Source organism: Odontesthes bonariensis, chromosome 17 (genome assembly GCF_027942865.1).
Source record: "Odontesthes bonariensis isolate fOdoBon6 chromosome 17, fOdoBon6.hap1, whole genome shotgun sequence".
Lineage (NCBI taxonomy): Eukaryota > Metazoa > Chordata > Actinopteri > Atheriniformes > Atherinopsidae > Odontesthes > Odontesthes bonariensis.
This window is the reverse complement of record NC_134522.1, coordinates 20862607-20883914: the sequence shown is the minus strand read 5'-3', so window position 1 is coordinate 20883914 and position 21308 is coordinate 20862607. Positions and strand designations below refer to the sequence as shown.

The 21308-nt window shown below is 40.8% G+C and overlaps 1 protein-coding gene across 2 annotated transcripts in view; it reads right to left on the bottom strand.

The window, feature by feature from the left end:
• Window positions 1–1100: 1100 nt before the first annotated feature.
• The window catches only part of ppp2r3a (protein phosphatase 2, regulatory subunit B'', alpha), a 62782-nt gene continuing 42574 nt past the window's right edge, over window positions 1101–21308 (bottom strand). The window contains exons 1-12 of one of the 2 annotated variants that reach the window (XM_075447528.1): window positions 11148–11805; window positions 9486–9788; window positions 9144–9247; window positions 8934–9036; window positions 8736–8810; window positions 5581–5824; window positions 5271–5319; window positions 5085–5174; window positions 4726–4901; window positions 4515–4633; window positions 4297–4403; window positions 1101–4208 (exon numbers count right to left, since the gene is read on the bottom strand). In XM_075447528.1, coding sequence (XP_075303643.1) covers window positions 4112–4208; window positions 4297–4403; window positions 4515–4633; window positions 4726–4901; window positions 5085–5174; window positions 5271–5319; window positions 5581–5824; window positions 8736–8810; window positions 8934–9036; window positions 9144–9247; window positions 9486–9788; window positions 11148–11279 — 1599 coding nt within the window. In that variant the 5' untranslated portion in view covers window positions 11280–11805 and the 3' untranslated portion in view covers window positions 1101–4111. Of the gene's footprint in view, window positions 4209–4296; window positions 4404–4514; window positions 4634–4725; window positions 4902–5084; window positions 5175–5270; window positions 5320–5580; window positions 5825–8735; window positions 8811–8933; window positions 9037–9143; window positions 9248–9485; window positions 9789–11147; window positions 11806–21308 lie in introns of those variants that run through there. The other variant, XM_075447527.1, reaches the window with a different exon arrangement.

The following is a 21308-nucleotide window of genomic DNA, read 5'->3' as shown; positions in this document are numbered from 1 at the left end:
AGAAACAGTGAGGAGGTCAGTGGTTCCAGATGGTTTCAACACAGACCATGACTTACCAAGTCATTTTAATGCTTCCCAGATTGGGCAGCAGAGAAGGTCACCTTGGAAAGTTACAATGCAATGAGCAATGAGAAAAGATAAGAAAAAAAGACAAAAAAATAAACAACTTGAGGTTATTAGCTGTGGTTGGCTTTCAGATCTCGAATACACGCTTTCTGCCAAAAGAACAATAAACAGCGTGCCACACTGCACTGTGTCTTCCTGTTTTGGTCCATGTTGTTGTCATGACAACAGTGATGCTAGCCACAGTTATTCAGTGCCGAGCTGCTCACGTCATACTTGCCAGTCATAGTCTAGGCCATAAGCAACACTCAAGTGAAGTTGTTTAAAAAACAGTTGATAAAGTACAGTATCTTTCTTATACATGATTCTAAAAATATCATATGTATTTAACACAGATAAAAGTGCACACACAAGAATCAAATTCCAGTGGACACTCAGGGCTTTTAAAAAATGCAAAAGTAGACTCTTGTGATAACCAGTGTACACATAGTGCATGCCATGGTATGCAATGTGTGTACACAAGGAGAGAATGATCTACATACACCAATCAACCAAAACTTTAAAAAGAATTGACGGGTGTAGTGAAAACAGTGGAAAGAGTGATCCCCTTGTCACAATGCAAAGTTCTCCTGGAAAATCTTGGGTTGGCATTTAGCCCAAATCCTCATGGCAACGGCAATCCCCGATGACAGCAGAACAATTTGCCTAACAAACCACAAAAAAACTGCTCGGGAACAGCCCAAGAATCATGGCAAAGAAGTTGTTCACAAATTCCCCAGAAGACAGTTTGATTGTGTATTTGCAGGATGTACTAAAACCAGCCTGATTCATGAAAGTCTGAACCAAAAACCAACAGACGCGGGACGGATACATGTTCCCCAGAGGTCCTGTGCCCTTACCCTGTCAGTTTGGAGTCCATTTGCTAATTTTATACTGGGGAGATGTTTTTAATGTCATGGCTTGCTGGTGTATGTACGGATTAGATATAATATGTGTGTTTGAGAGAGGAAGACCAAAGAGTGTACAAGAAGGATTCATACTTTTGAAACACCTTTATTTAAACTTTGTTTTAAACTTCAGACAAAGGCAACAAATAACAGGAGACATGACAAAGAAAAGGAAAAGCAAGAAAAAAAGAAAGAAAAGGAAAGAAAGAAAGAAATAAAAAATAAAAATCATGCTAATACAACAACCTGCACAATTAGCAACACAGCTCATCCTCCTCGTGTCTCATATAAAGTTTTTCTTTACCTTGTCATGTAAAGACATAATTTCAGAGTTAGTGTCCCGCATGGCTTCTTTTCTTCTGTGATGCGTCGTGTGTGAGCATCAGGACACTTTGCATAGAGCTCAAAAAGATATCAGTCAGAGACGTGCCGTCGTCTTTTGCAGTTCCTCTTAAACACTGTCAGGGTGAAAAGGGGCTCCTGAAGTAATTAATTGTGTGTGTGACCGCAGCAGTGAAACATCAGCCTCAAAGGCTTCTGCATGAGATCCATCTCATATAATTTTGTGATTGTCATGTTGGGCAGGGACAGATGATGTCATCCATTTCTGCTGATAAAATCCACTACATATTTATAACACAAACATACACACTTCTAACATAATTTACCCCCCTTCCCAAGCCACACAGTGGCACAGCAATTCAAACCATGACACTACATAAAAAAAGAAATATCTTGGTTGTTATAGCTCAAATGGCTTATTATCACAATTGTTAAAGTTTATTATACAATAAGACACATTTACAATCGGTATGAAGCGAAGGTGGAAGCTGTAAGACCTTGAGCCTTACAGCTTCCACATGCTCGTTCTGCCTTTCCATAAAAAATTACATTATAGTGTGTGTGTGTCTGTGTACAGTAGGTGCCGGTAGAGGACGTATATCCCACTTAATCTGAGGCCGCAAGACCTGTTCCATTCCTAAATAAAGATGTCCAAGCATGCGCAGTACAAACGTAGCATAAACCCAACAGCCTAAAACTGATAGCTACACAACAAGGGCTAATAAAACACACTCTTCTATTCGCGATTTATCAGCTGACACGTGCTTCTAGTATGTGTGTACAGTGTACACACAGGCACCTGTCCCTGTGAGTTCAGCACAGTAAATAATAGTTTAAGGAGATTAGTAAAAACGTACTAAGTGGTTTCTAACCATGCAATTTTGGGGCTTTTTATTCTACTCGTAGGTTTTAAGATAGCTGTATAAAAGATTTCTGCCTCAATCGCAATACAAAGGGGTGAATGGAAAATAAAAAAAATATTAAAAAATTTAAAAATACAGCAGGGTCATATGCACGAATCTCTTAATAGCAGGACTTTATCCTCAATAGAAAGGGGCAAAGTTTCCAAAAGGTTGTGATACATTTTAAAACATTTTAGAAATTGTAAGAGCCACAAAACTATTTTTCACTTCCAATATAAGGGGGGGGGGGGGGGGGGGGGTGTAGGTTGAAATATTAAACAGAAAAAAGAAAGAAAATTGAACTAGTTGCAGGCGGGATACCACTTGGTCTGAGCTTAAACCGAAATCTAATTTCAATAAAGAATGTAGGTGTCCTATTCCGAGGCATCTTTCGCAATGTGTGTTTTGTGTGTGGGTGAGATTGAACTTCCAAAAGCTTCATATAAAAATAAGGATTTGTACGGAAAAGAACAAAAACTTGATTTTGACATAAATAACAATAAAAGATCAAAGCAATTACCATGCACTGTACAAATTTGACAAGAATGTGAAAAAAAAGCTTCATCTACAGAAGTACAATGGCAAAACATACTGAATGAAATTGGATTGTTACAGAAAAAGGAACAGATTTCTCTTTCCTTTTTAAAAAAAACCCTACTCTCTTTTATACAAAGCATTAATACTGTGCTCCTTGTGCAGTGTAGTTCATGTTTGTACCAGTCTCTGATGATTGCTGACTTCAGTGAAGCCCTCGTGTTTCTATTCTACACTTTTGCTTGTTAAATCAAAAAAAAGAAGGATGAAGGAAAACATTCAGAGGGATTCTGCTTGACAAGGGCAGGAACAACAGACATCCGTGGCACAATCGACTGCATTATTACCAATCTTACAAATGGAAATGTTTGGACAACCCTACCAGAGAGTTTATTATGACTGGCAGTATGCCTTCCTTTTTGTGCAGTTCTCTGACTGTAATCTGACTGAGAACACTGAAACGCAGGGCTTGAACATTGCAGTCCGTGACTCCAGACATGGAGTCCGGACGCGGAGCGCTGATAATGACGCGCTAATAATAGAGCAGCTCGGCCTGTGAAGTCAACTGAACTGAAACATGGAAATGTTAGCCAGCCATCCTACACCATGCGGCTCCAGTGATGGCATGCAGTAGCACATACCGGCCACAGAGAGGAGGTGCTGATACAACCACCCAAACTGTTACATGACCTCTCCCTGAGGGGACTTGAGTGTTAACGACTTCCTTTACAAGAAACACTGTGACAAGCTGCGCAGACAGCATGTTTCTGAGGGCAGTGTCTGCATGTACACCATACATCTGAGCAGCTGACTGTCGATCAGTCAGTGGTGGAGGCTTTATTATCTCATTATAGCTACTTGTTCTCCATCTATGAGTCTCTGTGTAACTGACAGTCAAGCTGTCAGCCTACCTTTGGCACGGTAACATTTAAAAAAAGAAGATTGTCTACTTGCAGGATTGTCAGTAGAGAGTTCACAATGACACATTATTTTACATTTAAGTAGTTTTTTTTCTTCCTTTAAGTGCTTATCAAACATCTCCCTCTCCCTCTCCCTGGCTTTGCCCTTTCAGATGGATCTAAGAGCTGGAGGCAGTGACATTGTCTTTTTTTGTGTGTGTGTGGATACAGAGGCGTTTCTGCACCACACACAGTACAAGATTGGTTTATGGTCACACACACACACAACATCTCCGTTCTGAGGAAAGTTCAAGGTCATCGTTAGCCATGTCTTTTTGGACACACGTATTCCAAGAGGTCCTTTTTCACCTGGCTCCTGATTGTTTCCAAGAAAGAGAGACCAAGCAATTCCAGGTAAGAAGGTTTATGCTGATAGGTCTGATATGACCAGTTTTTCCATTTTATTCCCAATCTCTCCAGGGACTTGAAGGTCCTCGGATTCATAGTCATCATCAAATGACCTGAGAACACAGCAAATATTGAAAGGGTTATCACGTGCATATGTCGCTTTTCCTTTCTCACTGACCATGGATAGGCGAAAGTGTTTACCCCTCGTGTAGCTGTTCATTTGCAGTCTCCTCCGCTACCAGTATCTCATACTCCTCTGCGGCATATTTATCCCAATCAGATGGCTCTGGACCTTCACTATCAATGTCCTGAAACATCATATTCAAATTTTTGTGTTTTTACAAAGAATTTCAAATTCTCAGCTCTGGCAAAATAGCAAAATATTACATATTAGTGATGCAGATATATTAGATGTGTACCTTTTGCACAGCAAATGGATCTCTCTGTTCGTGGTCCAGGTATTTCTCCAGGTTGAAGAAGGTGTCAAAGAAAATGTTAGCCATTCGGCAGCGCTTCAGATCACCCAGGGTTATCTTACCTGGAGTAAACACACAAGCACGTGTTAAGATGTTGGAGTGATGTAAACGGCAGAGTGTCACTGCCAAAGAAAGAATACCAAAGACCTCCAACCTGAGTTCTCAGGTTTGACCAGGTCGAGCATCTGGCAGAGCAAGTCCTGGAAGGGCAGAGGTTCGATGCCCATCCTTTCCATCCTCTCACACTGCTCCTCATAGAAGTACTCCAACTCAAACATGGACAGAACACCGTCGCCATCCACGTCCATGCAGCGGAACCAGTACTCAATACTGGAAAGACAGTAATAAGTATGATTAGTTACTCCACCATACAAAAACAAATACTTGTGAAATACACTGAAATTGTGTACAAGTGAAACTGGAAATGGTAGGCAGGCTGCTGAACAGACACACAGTGACTGAAAACACTCAGACAGATGCTCGATCACACACATCTGGGCAACTGCTTAATACCTGGTTGGATTTTTCTTGTCCTCCTCAGACATGAGGAACCAGACGAACTCAGCGTAGCTCATCCTGCCTTCTCTCTGCACAGCGTTACCCCTGGAAACAGGAGAAACAGCCACTCGCATTCAGTACTGCTTTTATGGTGAGATAATCAGCTCCTCTGTGTTTGTTTATGGGTGTGTTTCCATTTACCGAGTAACGGCCCCTGAGAACAATCTCTCAATGATTCTGCTGGAAGATGCTGTCAGAGGAGAGAATGAGAAAAACATGCAAATGTGATTGGGTCCAAATCTTATTACTATTTCAGAAGAAATCAATTCTTGCTAAGTGGAGAACTAACATGGTGAGCAGTTAAATACATTTTGCATGAGACACCAGGAAAATGTGTATATAAGGACAGATGCTGCTACCTTGAAACCTGATTTCTTTCTTGATGTGCTTTGTTTGAGATGTTTGTAGTATAAACCCCATGGAGTTAGTGAAAATGAATCCTAGTTCTTACCGTGGTCGTTGTATCTTCCCAGGTCTTTGGGGTCAATGTACAGGTCATGGTCAGTGTCCAGCTCCCAAAACTTGCAGTAGATGACATAGAAGTGTTCGTAGGAGAAGTAGTCAGTGATCTGGTTGATGTCGTCCTCTTCTTCCAGCAGGGCTAGAGTTTGTAGGAAGTTGCTCCTGCGCACCTCCATCATGGTGATGCGGCCTGTCCATGAGCGATTCACCACATAGAATATCCGCTGGATCACCTGTGAGAGCCACATAGCAAACCGATATTAGCTTTTGTATGAATAAAATGACTTTAAATGGTTGAAATATGTGGCATCAATGTCAATTACACTGGGAAGTATCTCAGATTAAACACCCAGGTACACAATTACCAGAAATAATCATCACAGACTGACACAACTGAGCCAAAGTGTCGATTTACAGTCATGTGAAAAAAAAAAGACACTTTTTTTTTTTTATTATGCTAAGGTTTTATGTATCAGGGCGTAAAAATAATCTGATCCTCACCTGATCATAACGTTAGGGAAACACAACCTCAGGTGAACAAAAACACATGATATATTACACTGTGGCATTATTTATCAAACAAAAGCAAATCACTGCTTAGGTTTGTAAAGTTGCATCTGATCAAACCACAGAACTTCTGGAATAATGTCTTCGGACAAGAGCAAAGTTCTGGAGATGTTTGGTCATCATGCACAGCACCAAATAATACGGCATATCAGAGCAAATGCCTCATACCAGCTGTAAAGCACAGTGGTGGAGGGCTTGGGCACCCTGCGAGTACTGAGTCAACCATGACCTTCCTTGTATACCAAAGTATTCTAGAGTCAAATGTGAGGCCAGGTGACTGACAGATAAAGCTGGACTGAAACTGAGTTGTGCAACAGGACAATGATCCAACATCTCTACAACAGAGTGAATCGAGATGTTACGATGACCTCGTCAAAAGTCCAGACCCCAACCTAATTGAAATGCTGTGGTGCGACCTTAAGAGAGCAGCACACAAACCTCAATGAACTGATGCAATGTTGGAAAGAAAAGTGGGCCAAAACTCTTCCACAATATGTGAGAGACTGGTAACATCATACAAAAAACAATAACTTTTCAGTTATTGCTTCAAAAGGCTGTTTCACAACCTGTTGAATAAGTGGGTGCCCTGATTCTGGATTTTGGTTCAGTTTTTGTGAAATGAATAATGACGTGGTTTAATGTGTCATGTGTTGTTCGTCTGAGGTTGTTTTTTTTAACTATTTCTAAGACAAGATAATTATCAGATGATCATTTATCATGTATTGATACGTCAAACCTACAAACTGAAAGCGAGTGTACCGTCTTTTTCACGTGACTGTATCAAACATATTTTGAATCAATTGCATTAATCCTCAGGTCATTTCCCTTGGAAGCGCTCACTGCTTTTCTTGGTCTTGTGATACAAAAATAGACTAAATGTTTTTGCGTTTCTAACTGCTCTTTGCATTGTACAAGTAATCTTCAGACACTCCTATAGGCTTTAGTGAATTATAATGGGTATAAGCTGTTTTCCATTGTCCTTAATTCTTTAAATGCTCATTTTAGGAGCAGACATTACATTCATTTAAGCCAATGCAATGCAGTAGAGCAATTTGTTACATGATAAAAAAAGAAAGAATCTTTTAATAAAGTATTTAGCTTTGATATGTGTTGGTTTTTGGCTAGTGTGTCCATTAAGTTCATCAGAAAGCAAGGTGGATGAAAATAGCACGAAACTTGAGTCATATTTGCACAAACCCTGTTATCCAGAGTTATAAAACACGACCCTCATCTTGCCAAGAGCATTTAAAACAGATATCTCTGTTCTCATTTATAATCAATGGAATCCTGGGGGGCAAGCATCCTGTCTTTGAAACACAACACTTAGTTCAGCAAAGAGCGGATTAGCAACCATTTCCTGGTACAAGGACCTCCCAGGGCTACTAATGTATCATACAGTAATGGGTCAGCTGACTTAAGCTGAAGGGGAAGTGTCTTAAAATGGGCATGTGGTGGGCCAGGGTCTCAACTGCAAATGGGCTTTAGGGGAGGGCAGCAGTGTTTCCGTGATGTCACTGCACAATGACGCACCCGAGAATCTCTGCAGTTCTGTGAAGCAAACCCTCGACTTCTGCAGCACGTGTTGCAGCTGTCCCAGTCCACATTCACCGGCGGACGCACTCTAATGTTACACAGCTGATTTTCATAGAAGCACTTTTGCTGACAGCATAGGACAAGGTTATTGGTATTAGATACTGATATGACTGTGATGGGGTAGAGTATTCAAGGCTTTGCGTGAAAAAAAATATTGGCATTACAATTAAAATTACCGGAAGCACAAATCTAATTTGTGTGAAACACTTATTAATAACTCCTTTCATACAGTTAAATTACGGCATTTTTGTAAGGTTGAATTCTTAAAACTGCTCTACTACTACTGAAATAATGAGACTTCTGATACAGAGAGTCAAAATGAGCTTCTGCTCTCGAGTCGATGGACTGGGACAGAGAAAGGAATAACTAGGAAGCTCAGAGTACAGCTGCTATTCCTTTGAATAGCAAGAAGTCAGGTTGTTAGGGCACCTGAGCAGGATGCTGCTTGGATGGATGTATTCTGGGGGTGTCCAACAGAGAAGAAACTAAAAGACAGATCTAGATTAATCTGGTAGGAAGATATACTCTTGCATGGTAAGTCTTTGCAGTCTTGCAGATTGAGCAAATGTTGAGGACACCTGGACTTATACGCTTAAACTCACACAACTCTGATTGTGAGAAGTGGCAGCAGGTAGACACTGACATAACATGGTGTCATCACTTCTTTTTCAAATTGTTCTCTTTTCTATGCTATATGTACCACTGGTCTATAACATATCACTGGCACAATGAGGTGGACATGAACAGTGTAACACTGCCTGATGTTTAGCTTGCTGCAGGATTTCTTTGCAACTACAACAATAGATAGTTGATACTAAGCTGTAGTTGCGTTACAGTCACCCAGCAAGCTGGTTTCTATAGCTTGAGACTGGATGATAGTGGCCTTCATCATCGTAAAACTTAAATGCAATAAAACAAAACAAAAAACAAACAACCATAAAATGAACATCTCATGCATACTCTATGCAGGTATGTGCCATTTACCGTCGTTATGTAGCGAGAATGGAATTCAGGTGCATCCTTTAAAAATGTTAGCCCAGGATGCGTGTCCACTATGTCCTAATTGGACAAACACAAACAGGCAAAAACAAAAACGTGTTTACACATGTATGTCATAAGAACAGAGGATAGTGCAGGAGGTGTAATGTTGGAGTTGCTCTGCAGTGCTGATCAGACACCTACCTGTAGTAGAGGAATAAAGTCTTCCTGTTCCAGGTAGCTACAGCCAGGTTTAGCTAACAAGGAAATAAACCTTGAGGCATCATCGTTGCAACTGTGCAACAACCTGCAGAAACACAGGGGCAGAGATTTGGAAGTAATTTGACATCAGAAACTGATTACAGTTGTGATATTGCGTTTGCAAGACTTTGATGAAAATTAGGTTTGTCGTACTTCCTCCATGTTGCGACGAACGAGTGAACAGACACAAAGCCCGTCCTCTCGCCACCTGCTGCGTAGAACATTGGGGCCTTCCAGTAAAGTGGACACCCACATACCTGAACAGAAACATGTGTAAAACCACCATCACCGCACAATGAAAAACACGTGTTTGTTGTCTAAAAGCAGCTTTTCATCAACTAGGAGGAATAAATTTAAGAGAAAATAAAAGTCTGGTGTGGACATGAATGAACAGGATTTCTTATTCCGATTTTTTTCATTCTTAAAAAGAGTTTAAATATTAATATTAAAATGATAAGCGTAGGTAACCATTTTTTTTTTTTTTTTACTGCTCACCTTTGCAATCTTGCCCATTTCATAAATGTCAGCCTTCTCCTCCTCGAACTCGGTGAAGGCGGTCTCGATGGCAGAGATGGCTGCATCGTGGTTGGCAGCCGAGCCCAGGGCAGGGAGCCCACGGGGATAGTAGAACCTGGGAATGTTAACGGCAGGAGGAGGAGGGGGAGGAGGAGGAGGAGGGGTGACTATCACCGGAGCTGGAGGAGGGCTGGGTGAGCGTGGTATGGGGGCTGGTGTAGCAGTGGCTGCGGCGGGCGCTGGTGGAGGTGTGCCCGGTTTCTTCTCTGGTTTGGGCTGGACCTGAAAAGAAAAAAAGAGGGGATATCAGGCGTGTGGACAATGAGGGTTGGGGATTATTGCTGTCCACTTTGTCCTTTCTAGACTTTCTTATTGTTCCAAATGAAAAAATACTTTTTTTCTTTGAATCAAAAGCTAGATGAAAAACACAAGATGTGCATTTTCATGGTAAGCAAACTACTCCATGAGTATAATGAATCTATGTAAGTGGAAACGTCCAGCGGGCATCAAAAAATTGTACAAACAACTAGAGACTTTTTTGTTCTGTTTTGCAATCTGTTAATCACTACATCAGCCCAACATGTACAAAGCAGGCAGAATTTTATTTGAAGTGGTGCAAGAGTGTAGCAGTCAGGGTAAGGCAGGGCTTAACATTATTGATAGCAGTCTCTGGTTCTGTAATAAACCCAAAGAAACAACACAGATGGGTTTCGTAATACTCAGTTTATAATGGCCTGATCAATGTCTTTAAGTTTCAAATGTATTCTGCTGTGCACAGAAATGCATTCAACAGTGAGCCAAACACAAAACCAGTCGAAAAAAAAAAAGAATCACAAAAAGGCAAAAAATAAAGAAAGAAGAAAGGCAGATCAGTACGCAGCAACTGACTGTAAAAGAGCCAACTAAAAATGTCCAATCTCTGAGATATCCTTATTTTATTCTATTTTGCTTGATTTTTATTCATGAACCAACTTAAGATTCACATCATGTAGCACGGAAAAAAAAAAAAAGCATCCAAACATGCGGTCCAAAGGAGAAGCTCAGAGCAGAATTATTTTATTACCAACAAACTCATACGACCCAATTTACACTACCATGAATGAGTGATGAGATGACATGTCGAGTCCAATGCACAACCTGTGTGCTGGCGTTCAGCCGTGGCATGGAAACTTACAGTTTTCACACAAATACCAGAAATGAATCAACTCTGTTGCTTGAATCTAACCCCAGAAGAGCTCCCGAAGGAGCTCCCTGGTGTCTTCTCTTGGGCTTCCATACTGTCTGTATTGAACAGGACAGCTGTAGCAGTCTTTTTCTTCACAGCGTTCATTCTATCACTCTATTCCTGCACCTCCTGCACTATTAATACCCCACCAGTATCTGCCTCAGAATAGTTTGCCGTCCTGGAATGTAACTCTGTGTGTATGAGAGCAACAAGATGCATCTACTGTATATGTTCGTATTCAGCATACTGACATCTTCACATTTTGACATAAACTACATTAAAAATATATAGAAATAGATTATAAAGAATATATCAATCTAATGCTTAAACGAAATGTAGAGTAAAACATTTGGTTATGAAGTGTGCATCTTCCTTACACTTGCACCGTGTCCATCCTGCCTGTTGAACTGACTGACCTGTTGCTGCTGGAAAGACTTGAGTCTCTTCTTAAAGCGTGAGGGGAGGACAAAGTCACACCCCCTGGCCAGAAAGGCCAGCTCCCCCCTCAGGTCAGGGTCCACTCGCAACGATGTCTCCTTGATCATCATGATGGGGGGCCGAAACTCGCAAACCCTGACCAAATACTGCCACTGACCCTGCTACTGACGCGGCGAGTGCCGCTGAACCGGCTTGTCAAGCGACCAAACAACGACTGAAGAGAACTGTAATGAAGAGGCCTACACAAATGCTTAGATATCCACTGACCAAAAAAAAAAAAATGGCAAAACACCTCAGGAAAGTAAAATATCCAGGATGTGCATGAGTTCGAGAAAAACGACTTTTGGTAATCGCCCGCAAAATCTCTGAACTCTCCTTGTGTGCACAGACTTCCAAAGCTGTGTCCTCTAGAGCAGTAATCCAGCAGTGTATCTGTGTGAAGAGGTGTTCTTCAAGCGCCCTGTGCAACAGTGCAGAACTGGAGGCACACACATGGTAACACGCAGTTTTATGGCCAACTGCAATCCCAAACCACAGCTTCTCTCAAGGGTGGAAACCCTGTGGTTGTCCCCATGTCAGCTCTGGATGTATGAATTTGCTGTAGCCTCACTGGTGCCTCCTGCTCCAAGCTGGGCTCTGACAAGCTGCTCTAAGAAACATGAGCCATGCTGGGAACTGGTAATACACACACCCGCAAACACACGCACACACACACACACACACCCCCAGCAAACCGGCTGTCCTGAGCATTAGGATTTGTGTGTGTGTGTGTGTGTGTGTGTGTGTGTGTGTGTGTGTGTGTGTGTGTGTGTGTGTGTGTGTGTGTGTGAAAACAAGATGCCTATCTGTGTGTTGTGTTTTGCAGGATCTGAACCCTCCTCAGTCGCTGCCTGGGACTAAAGTTAGCCAGTGGGAAGTTACAACTCAAAGTGGTTGAAATAATTTCACGGCAGAGGAGAACCTTCAGTGGGTGCTTCATGTGAGCGAGCAGGACAAGTAAACTGAAATATTTTCGTAGAGGTAATCTGAGACGGAGTGTATGAATCAGCGAGCAAAGCACCTGTTGTTCGATCTGATGACATGGAGTATTTCCACTGGACGTGCTCCGAGAGACTTCAAGAAGCCTTCCCCTTTGAACACCAGAATCTTTCAAATCCATGACCGCCACCCTGGATTAGGGCTGAAACCGATAATCGCTATTCTTATTGATTCATTTTTAAGTAATAAATGGAGCGATTAGTATCTTAACAATTACGAATCCAAATTACAGCAAATTAGAGTGTTCTGTAGTTCAAGGGGTTGTATTTGACCAGCTAACTTTTGCAATGCCCAATATCATCAGTTTTTACATAAAATACAGAAAAAGGGTTAATGCCTAATATGTGAAAGATTGAAACTGACACGGTCAGTGGGTTTTGGGTTTGGATTTTGCACTTTGGTTTGTTGAACGGATATCATGCTCTGGTGGTTCCTAGTTAGGTTTTAGTCTTGGTTCTTTGTGCATTTATTGTTTCTGTAAAGCTCCCTGTATTATTTTCAGTTAGTATTTGCTCCATTTCCTGTTTTATTTTGTAAGAGATATAATCCCTCTTGTTTCCTGTCTTGCTTTGCTTCCTGTTTGCGTTTCACACCTGGGATCTGGTCTCATGGTCTTTTTTTGCTTTGGGAGGCTTGCGACTGAACTATATGGCCCAGAGGTATCTAAGTAGCAATAATTAATTTTTTATTTTTACACATATTCAATTAAGCCAAATTCCAACAAATGTCAATCTCAAGGCACTTCAAAGATACAATCCAATTCAAGACAATTAGACAAGACAATCTAATTCATTGTAATACAATTACAATGAATTAGATTACACAATTACATTATCCAATCAAATCCAATTCATTAAATTCCAAATTAGTCCAATTCATACATGCAGAGCCAGATAAAAAAAAAGTAGCCTAGCTAAAGGAAACCAACAGATTGCACCGAAACTTCTCCTCAATCCAATCCCCCATGCACGAGGCGACTATCGCAATAACGATGAGACCTGTTCAAATGATCAAGATACTAAGAAAAAGAGCCTCAGTGCTTTGCTTACTCTAATATCTCCTCCAGCACAGGAAACACTGGTCCAACCTTAAGGAAAGAGAGGAGATAATTCCGTCCCACAATTCCTCGCTACCGCAACTTTCAAAGCCAAGCGCCAATAGTATCTAGTCATACTTGCTGGGATTTGTCTGGATAATTACAAGCACAACAGGGTTAATATGCATTTGATAACAATATCCTTCATTTTTGTGCCTTTTTCTTTCTCTTTTTAATCACAAACCTTGACAATAAAGTAATATTTCATGACATATCATATTATAGTAAAATAATCTACGTATGATATAGCCTCTATGTAACTTACGTGATAGCTTTGCATTAGATAAAGAATTGAACTCCAATTGGCTTGAATTGGACTATATTATTTAAGTGCCTTGAGACAACATTTGTTGTAATTCGGCGCTATATAAATAAAACTGAATCCAGTTGAAATGAATAAAGTGCTTCGAGGAGTTTTTCGTGGAGTAATAACTGAACAGCTTTTGTTTCAGAGCGGCAGATCCGCACCACATCTTTGTGTAAGCGTGCTCAGATTCTCATTGCGGTGTGGTTGTTTTGTGTCCCCACTGGTGCAGCACCTTCGGTTTGTTTTGTCAGCTTTTTGAAAGACTTTTTAGTTCCTAATTATTCTGCTCTTTGTGTTTATGCCGAGACAAAAACTAAGGACAGTTCGGAGTCTTCGTTTTGTTGGAATTTTTCTTATAAAGACAGAGAGAAGAGAAACACAGCTAATCCTTATGATGCAGTAAAATCAATTGATTAATCAATTAATGACTGAATCATTTAGTCGATTTGTTTATTTTCTATTTCTCAACCTTTTTTTGTTTCTGAGACTTCTGATGTGTAATCCAAAATATGAGGATGACTATTTCCATTAAAGCATCCATTTGACAGGAAGCCTCTCCTGTGAGCTTTGCCAAGCCAGGCGAGAACCCCTTCAGGGCCAAACAACACTAATCCGATGCCTCAATTAACTGAGAGAGGGGTTCCCTCGGGATCCATTTGAAACCTGTCCAGTTAAAATCCATCAAAGACAAGATGACAAACAAAGTGTTTACACACACTGTGCTACAAAAAGAATGATACCCATGGAATGTGAAAACACAGGGAACTGTAAAATCATTAAACAGAGATTTAGTTTCGGTCTTCTTTGAGAGTAACACAAGTAAAGAATCTAGTTTCCTCAGAAGAGGGGCACCATTAGTATGGTGGCTCATAAGACAGGGGGATACACTTCAGAGGAAATGTATCACCTCTCCCAGGATGAAAACATTGCGGGAACTAAAGGAATAAATTCCCCAAATCTTTAAAAGCAAAGAAAACTGAAATAAATAACAGAAAGTTATATTTATGCTACTTAGGTGTTTTATTGTGTACCCAAAATGAATAGTATAATATATATCTATAAAAATCTGTGTAACTTTGCAGTTCTACATCTTAAACTGATGGCCTTATTCTTTTCAGTAGGGACTTCATCACTTTAAATTCCCAAAAGTATAATCGGTGAGATCTATGTGTCCAGTGTTCACTATGTGTGCATGTCTGTGAATATGTTCCCAGAAAGATAAGTGAGTCACCTTGTGTTTTTGGGTAATTCCTCTCAGCTCCCTGTGCACCCCTTCTGAATTCTTTGGAACAACTGGACTCTACACCGAAGCCAAGGTCACATACCTATCCCACACACAGATACGCACTCACAAACACATTATCTTCTTTCGAACCTCCTCTCACCTCCAGGCTGCAGAACGGAACTTTATACAGTCACACTCTCACATTAAGCAGCATAGGTTCTCATCATCTCATGTTCAACCACTCAACTCTCAACCCCCCTCTCTGTCACCTTTTCTTTCCCTCCTTTCTTTTCATCTACTTGCATTGGACTGATCGCTGAATGTCAGTTCCCACCACTTCCTCTGCACAACCTTTTCACCCGTAGCTCTGCATTTATGAAATCGTAAATCACGATATGAAGACATATCTTGTGTGTACATGTAAGTGTGACTGTGTAAAGGGAGCCCTAACAGATGCCACTGGGCAGCTGTGTGCTCTTTTCCGGCCTGACTGACAGTCCTTGTAACCCTGCCCCCTTAAAATCTCTGTGCTTGGCCCTAGAACCCCCCTCCTTCTTGAATATTAAAACCTTCCTCCACCTTTTCATTCCTAATTACCTTCAAATTTAGCTGTGGTGACCACAAAGCAATCAAGGCACAGGACTGGCCCCAAAAGGCTACATATACTTTGTTGCTCCAGCTGTACCTTTATAGGACAAAAGCACTGAACACTGAGAATTGGTCAGTTTTTTGTTCCAGCTTGTCTGTACCTTTTAAAAAACAATTCTGTAACCCCAGTGACAAAAATGTACTTTTATATACTGGGACAAAAATTGAGCTTATGGGAGGCAGAAACATTCCCTGAAAGTCACAGACCAAAATCCACTTTTTTCCAGCCTCACAGCAAAACGTGAAATATTCAATCTACTGATTAATGTCCACAGCCACAATTTTTGCTGTTTTTTTTTTTTTTTTTCATGCTACAGCACACAAATATAACTTGTTGGCGTTTGGAGGTTGGATCTACACAAATAACTGCAAAGTGGGAGAACCAAGATGATTAAGGTTAGGAAGAAGCCATGGCTTGCATTACCTTAACCTGAAACACACCACAACAAAGCAGTCTCTTAAGTGACTATTTTTAAATGAAACTGGGACATCATGGTCAATCTAAGATCGCCATTGACCTATTGAGCATAGTTTTTGAACTATGGGAGGAAGCCAGAGTACCCAATGGAAAACCCACAAAAACAACGAAACAACTTTTAAACTCCTTGTGCCATTGCATAATCTACACACGGTAAACTTTAAGAGCATTTCTGTACCTTATTGGATGCTTTGGGTACAAAATAGAAACCCCCATTTCTTTCTGTGTGAAAGCCAACTCCTTTAAAGATTCTGAGCTGTTTAGCAACAGTATGTAGGAGAGCAGTCTACTCAGATGACATGAAAACAACCTCTGGGACAAACTGTTCCCTTTAGGAAGGATACATGCAGTGAGCAGTGATGCAACCAACAAAGGACATAGTTAATTACTCAATCTAAAATGGATCACTGAAAAGGATCTATTACATATTATACAAAACCCTATATGGTATAGTTTTAAAGGAGCCCAAATTGTGTTTTCATATTCACTATTGATCAAGCTATGCATTAACAAAAAAAATAACCCTAAAAAAAGAGTTTTGTGTTAATTACTTCTAGACTTGTTTTGGTTAACTCTTAAGCTAACATACCAGATAGGGAGTCCTCTGTAGAAACTGGGGAGTGGAAAAGAAAAGTCACTTTTAAAAAAAAAATTCTCAGCAGGTGATTGGCTAAAGCATCTGTCTATGAAGCAAACTTCAACCATCGTGATCAATGAAGCTGCCAGAAAGATGCAGTTAACTGCTGTCACACCTACAGCCTGGCTGAGCTGCCAGCATAGGATGCTGATTGGTCTGAACTTTGTGTTTTGTCCGCTAACAGATAGCGTAGAGCCTGGAAAGATGGATTATCCTATTACTGTGATGTTGGGAATCTCATGAGAAGCTGGCTGCCTCGCAGAGTAAGTCCAGTCTTACAACTGAGTTACAACCTTACGTCCAGCTCCAGCACACAGCTTTGATAAATGATGCCCTCTGCCTTGCATCAAATGACAAATTAAACATTCAGCTGGAGAACACAGTGGAGCATTAAGCAACTCAGGGCTGAGATATTTATCCCATGAAATGATAGTGAGCAAAACTGTAATAAACAGAGCGCAAACGGGAACCTGGATGATGGATTTTTTTGAGTCAGAATGAGTGCCCAAAGATGAGCAAAGACAGAATAATGAGGGTGGAAACTCAGTGGCAAGGAGCAAATTACCCACAAGGCAAATAATATGGCCAAATGTGCTGTAACATTACCACTCTATTGTATGAATTAAGCATTGAGATTTAGCCTATGATCTAAATGAAAAGAAACAGTCAACCTACACTAAAAGTGGTTCCTATCTTCTCGGTAAACAGTCTTTCCCTGTAAGATGCTGCTTGCAGAGGCAAAAGACTGGTGAGGACATTTCAAAGGACAGAAAAAGAGGCTGATGGAAATTTAAAAAGTAGAAGAGGCAGAGCAACACGTGTGCCCGCTTTACGCTGCTCTCCACTCACATCTAATCCGACCACACGGCTGCATAAACAGGTGAGTCGGCAGCCTTCGAATACGCGATGGGACGCACAGAGGGTCAGCTGTCCAGTAACAACTGCCACCTTCATCCAACTGTTAAATACACACTTGACATGGACATATGTTGTCCTCAAGGGTTTAATTAGGGCACACACATTGTTACATTGAGTCTGTGGGGGTGTGCATGTAAGCCTTGATGGATTGACTTAACAGGAACTGTTTCTTTTTGTCTTTAAGAGCAGATGAATAGTGTGAACATGACAACTTCCTAAACACACTCCCACACCTGCTCTATGAAGCTGGCTGCATGTAAAATTATCTACGTAAATATAGCTACTGATTTCATACTTATTTCTGCTTCAGGCACCAGGCAGACTTTGCACACACACATATACACGGATGGGTTTACAACACACATCCAAAAAACACTTGGAGAGATGCTTGAGTTTATAGCTTGGAAAACCTCTACGATACAAAGTAATTAAATATACAAACAGGTCTGAAAATCCCTGCACGGCCATTTCAGTTGGCTACCTAAACACATTCAAGATAAAGCTGTATAAAGAACATAGATAAAAAATGTGGGCTATTCAAATCCAAAATGGAAGAAGGGTTTAGGACTTAGTTAAGACAACTTAACGTTTGCCAGGCCTTTGTCTTCAGTTGTTTGTTTGTGGGTCTTTTTGCATTTAGTTTTGACTTCTGCAAGTGAAACGCAGCTGAATCATGTTGACATCAGCTCCTCGACTGCTTTTGCATTAAGTTTAGTGTCAATTCCATTTGTGCTTTTAAACGTTGCCCAGTCGGCTTTGCTGCTTTTGGCCGAAGATGGGAGAACAATAAATTACTATACGCTTCAGAGTTCATCCGGCTGTTTCTGTCCTTGGTCACATCATCAATAAACACTATGGCCCAGTTGCACTGGAAGTCACGCATGCCCATGCCATCACACTGCTTTCCATGTGTTTTACAGATGATGTTATGTGCCTTGGATTGTGATTCTTTTCCCTGCTTTCTTTCTTCCAGTAATTTTTTTTCCGGTTGGTCTTTGTTTCATCTGTCTAAAGAAGGCTGTTCTAGAGCTTCTCTGCCTTTTTATGATGATTGTTATTTGCAAAACTCTAAGCTGCCCTTTCTGATCTTGAGGCTATTGAAGTAGAAGGTGTGCAGGCTTTTGATCACAAATAGTTTTTGCCCCAATGAGGGCATTTCTTTATGGACTTGGCATCTCATGTGGATGTCAATGCTTCTGATGTTGTAGAGCTAACTGATGTGTTTGGTTTTATCCACAAAGCACATTTGTTCACTGCTACCCTGCTTCTTCTGTGATAGATTTGTTTGGTTTTTCCCAGCATAGGAATGTCGAAATGATGTCCAAAGTACCTGAAAGGTGGAGTTTGACATAACAAAAAGCTGTAATTCTAAAACCTTTCCTCCTATTTTGAATGTAGATAACTTCAGATTAAATGGCTAAAGAAAAAGGGCTCATATGTTTCCAGACCTGAATGTTTTTACAGTTGCACTGTATGCAACTAAATAATGCATCGTTTTAACGATATTCGCCCCATAGATTTTATTTTTCACCATTTAGGTTTATACACTGTAATCACTGTATGTCAGCCATATATTTAAATTGAATGCTATTTTTATCACTTTCAGCTGATCCACGTGCCCACTAGGACAAATAAAGTTTAAACCAAAACTTGATATCCCACAAAACAGGCTAGTATCCCGCCCCCTCCATGTGATTAAACACAAACTCACTTTAGACCAGTCCTGCCAAATGCCATCTCCATGGCGATAACCCTTTCCCTGGATAGAGTGGTGGGAGGAATGCTCTCAGGGCAGCCGTGCCAAGAGCGGGAAACGGTTCACATTGCTGCTCTTCTGTTCTTTATTCTCCGTCTCACTTCCTCTCAAGAAAGACACATACACACATGCACATGATAACACACACCCACACACAAACAAAGTTACCTTGGGAACCTCCACTCTGAAATCCGAATAATGAACCGAGTTCAAGTGCCGCTTCCGTGATAGATGAAGTGAATCAGTGCAGGCCACGGTCTACTTCACATCCGAATCAGAGGAAGACAACATGGGAGTAGTTAAAAACACAGCTGCTTTAACTGTCTGAGTGGAAGAAGAGACCGTCCCATAATAATAACGATGACCGGTAATAATAGCTAAAGCAGCCAATGATGCAGCCATTGCTCAACACTGACTATTCTTAAAATTTGATGGTGCAAGGGCTGTTTTGTCAAGCACACTTCTGATTAACTGCATTCAAATATTTTATCTACACTGATAAAGAGGTGCCTTCATGATCACAAGAGGAGAAAAGATGATGTCCTACTTTACTGCCTATTTCTGGGAGAACTGCGAAGTAACATCTCTGAAAAATCTGCCTGGTGAGCTACCTTCCTCACCCACAGCAGCAGCTTGTCAATATCTGGTGTTTAATAACAACAAACTCCAGGCCTTCACAGGCATTTTTTATTTATACACACGGCTATATGGGGAGGTTTTGCATTCCCATTCCCATGCCTCTCTTAGCATTTTGAGAAAGTGAATTAATCCTTCATCAGCAAGACTGATGAGTCTCAGCCTGGAGCTGCAGTTTGAATACCATCACAACAGTGCAAAAAAGCCTCCTTTTTTCTATTCTAAATACAAAAGACTGAAAATAATGTTTATTGTGAAGTCTATGTACAAGATAATCTGATAGCTTTGCAGCATCTGCATAAAAAGTGGGAAACACTACAACTGACATGAATATAACTGAAAATTGCAAACCTAAAAGTAGGAAAAGATCACTAGAAAACATTTCTCTTTGATCAAATGTTTTGTACCACCCTTTCCTCCCAGTAGTCATTGCATTTTTATGTCACAATCATAGCCGATTGTGTCATTGTTTCCACAAAGAGCAGACTTTCCAGGTCTACGTTTTCCCTTTAAGCAATAAAAGCGTAGGACAATGACAAGCGAGTGAAAATTGACTGATTTGAATCATGAAATATTCATGTTAATTCATAGATCATCCTGTAGATGGGGCTACAGTTCATCTTTATTTCATTGAGGTTTGTCCACAGTCTGACAGCAGTCTGCGGCACAGTTAGGTCAGAGAGCCGCTAGAGGGGAGCAGCTCTTTGCTTGCGACTACGTCTGAACCATCCCTCACTAAAGCCCCACAGGTGTGACACACCTGACTGACAATGCAGCTCCCTTTCATCTTCTTACATTAAAAAAGATTGAAATAAATAAATTGGCCTTAGCTGAAAGAGTGAGAAACTTGTGTGATGACAACCACTTACTAATAGATCATGAAAAAGGCTACAACAGCTCCTCATACCAATTTTCTGCACGCATGCAGCTTTTATATATGTTTGTTGGCAATTAATGTGTTGATTAAAGCAGGGTATCAACTTTACTATGCATCAGCAGCTTCTATTTAATTTCAGCTGCTAATTCAGGATTTACAGCTTCTGAGCATAAATCCTGACATTCTGACTTGTTGAGTGCATCTTATCAGGAGGGAGTTTTCCGTAGAAAACCCATGGCCTAGTTTTGGGTGGAGCAGGGTAAAGGCTGCGTTCAAAGGGAGATGGATAAATAAGTTGACTAGAAGGAGATAGACTGGGGGGGGGGGCTGACATTCTGGAAAATTGGCAAACACTTTTATATGGAAACAAAGGCACATACTCGACTACGCATACACAAAGCCAACCACACCCACATATACACAGCAGTTTTGAAATAAACCTGAAAACATTCAACCTCCGTCTGATCTCCCCTGGTGCCATGATTCTGAGGGACTCCCCGTCAGCCAATCACACTGCACAACG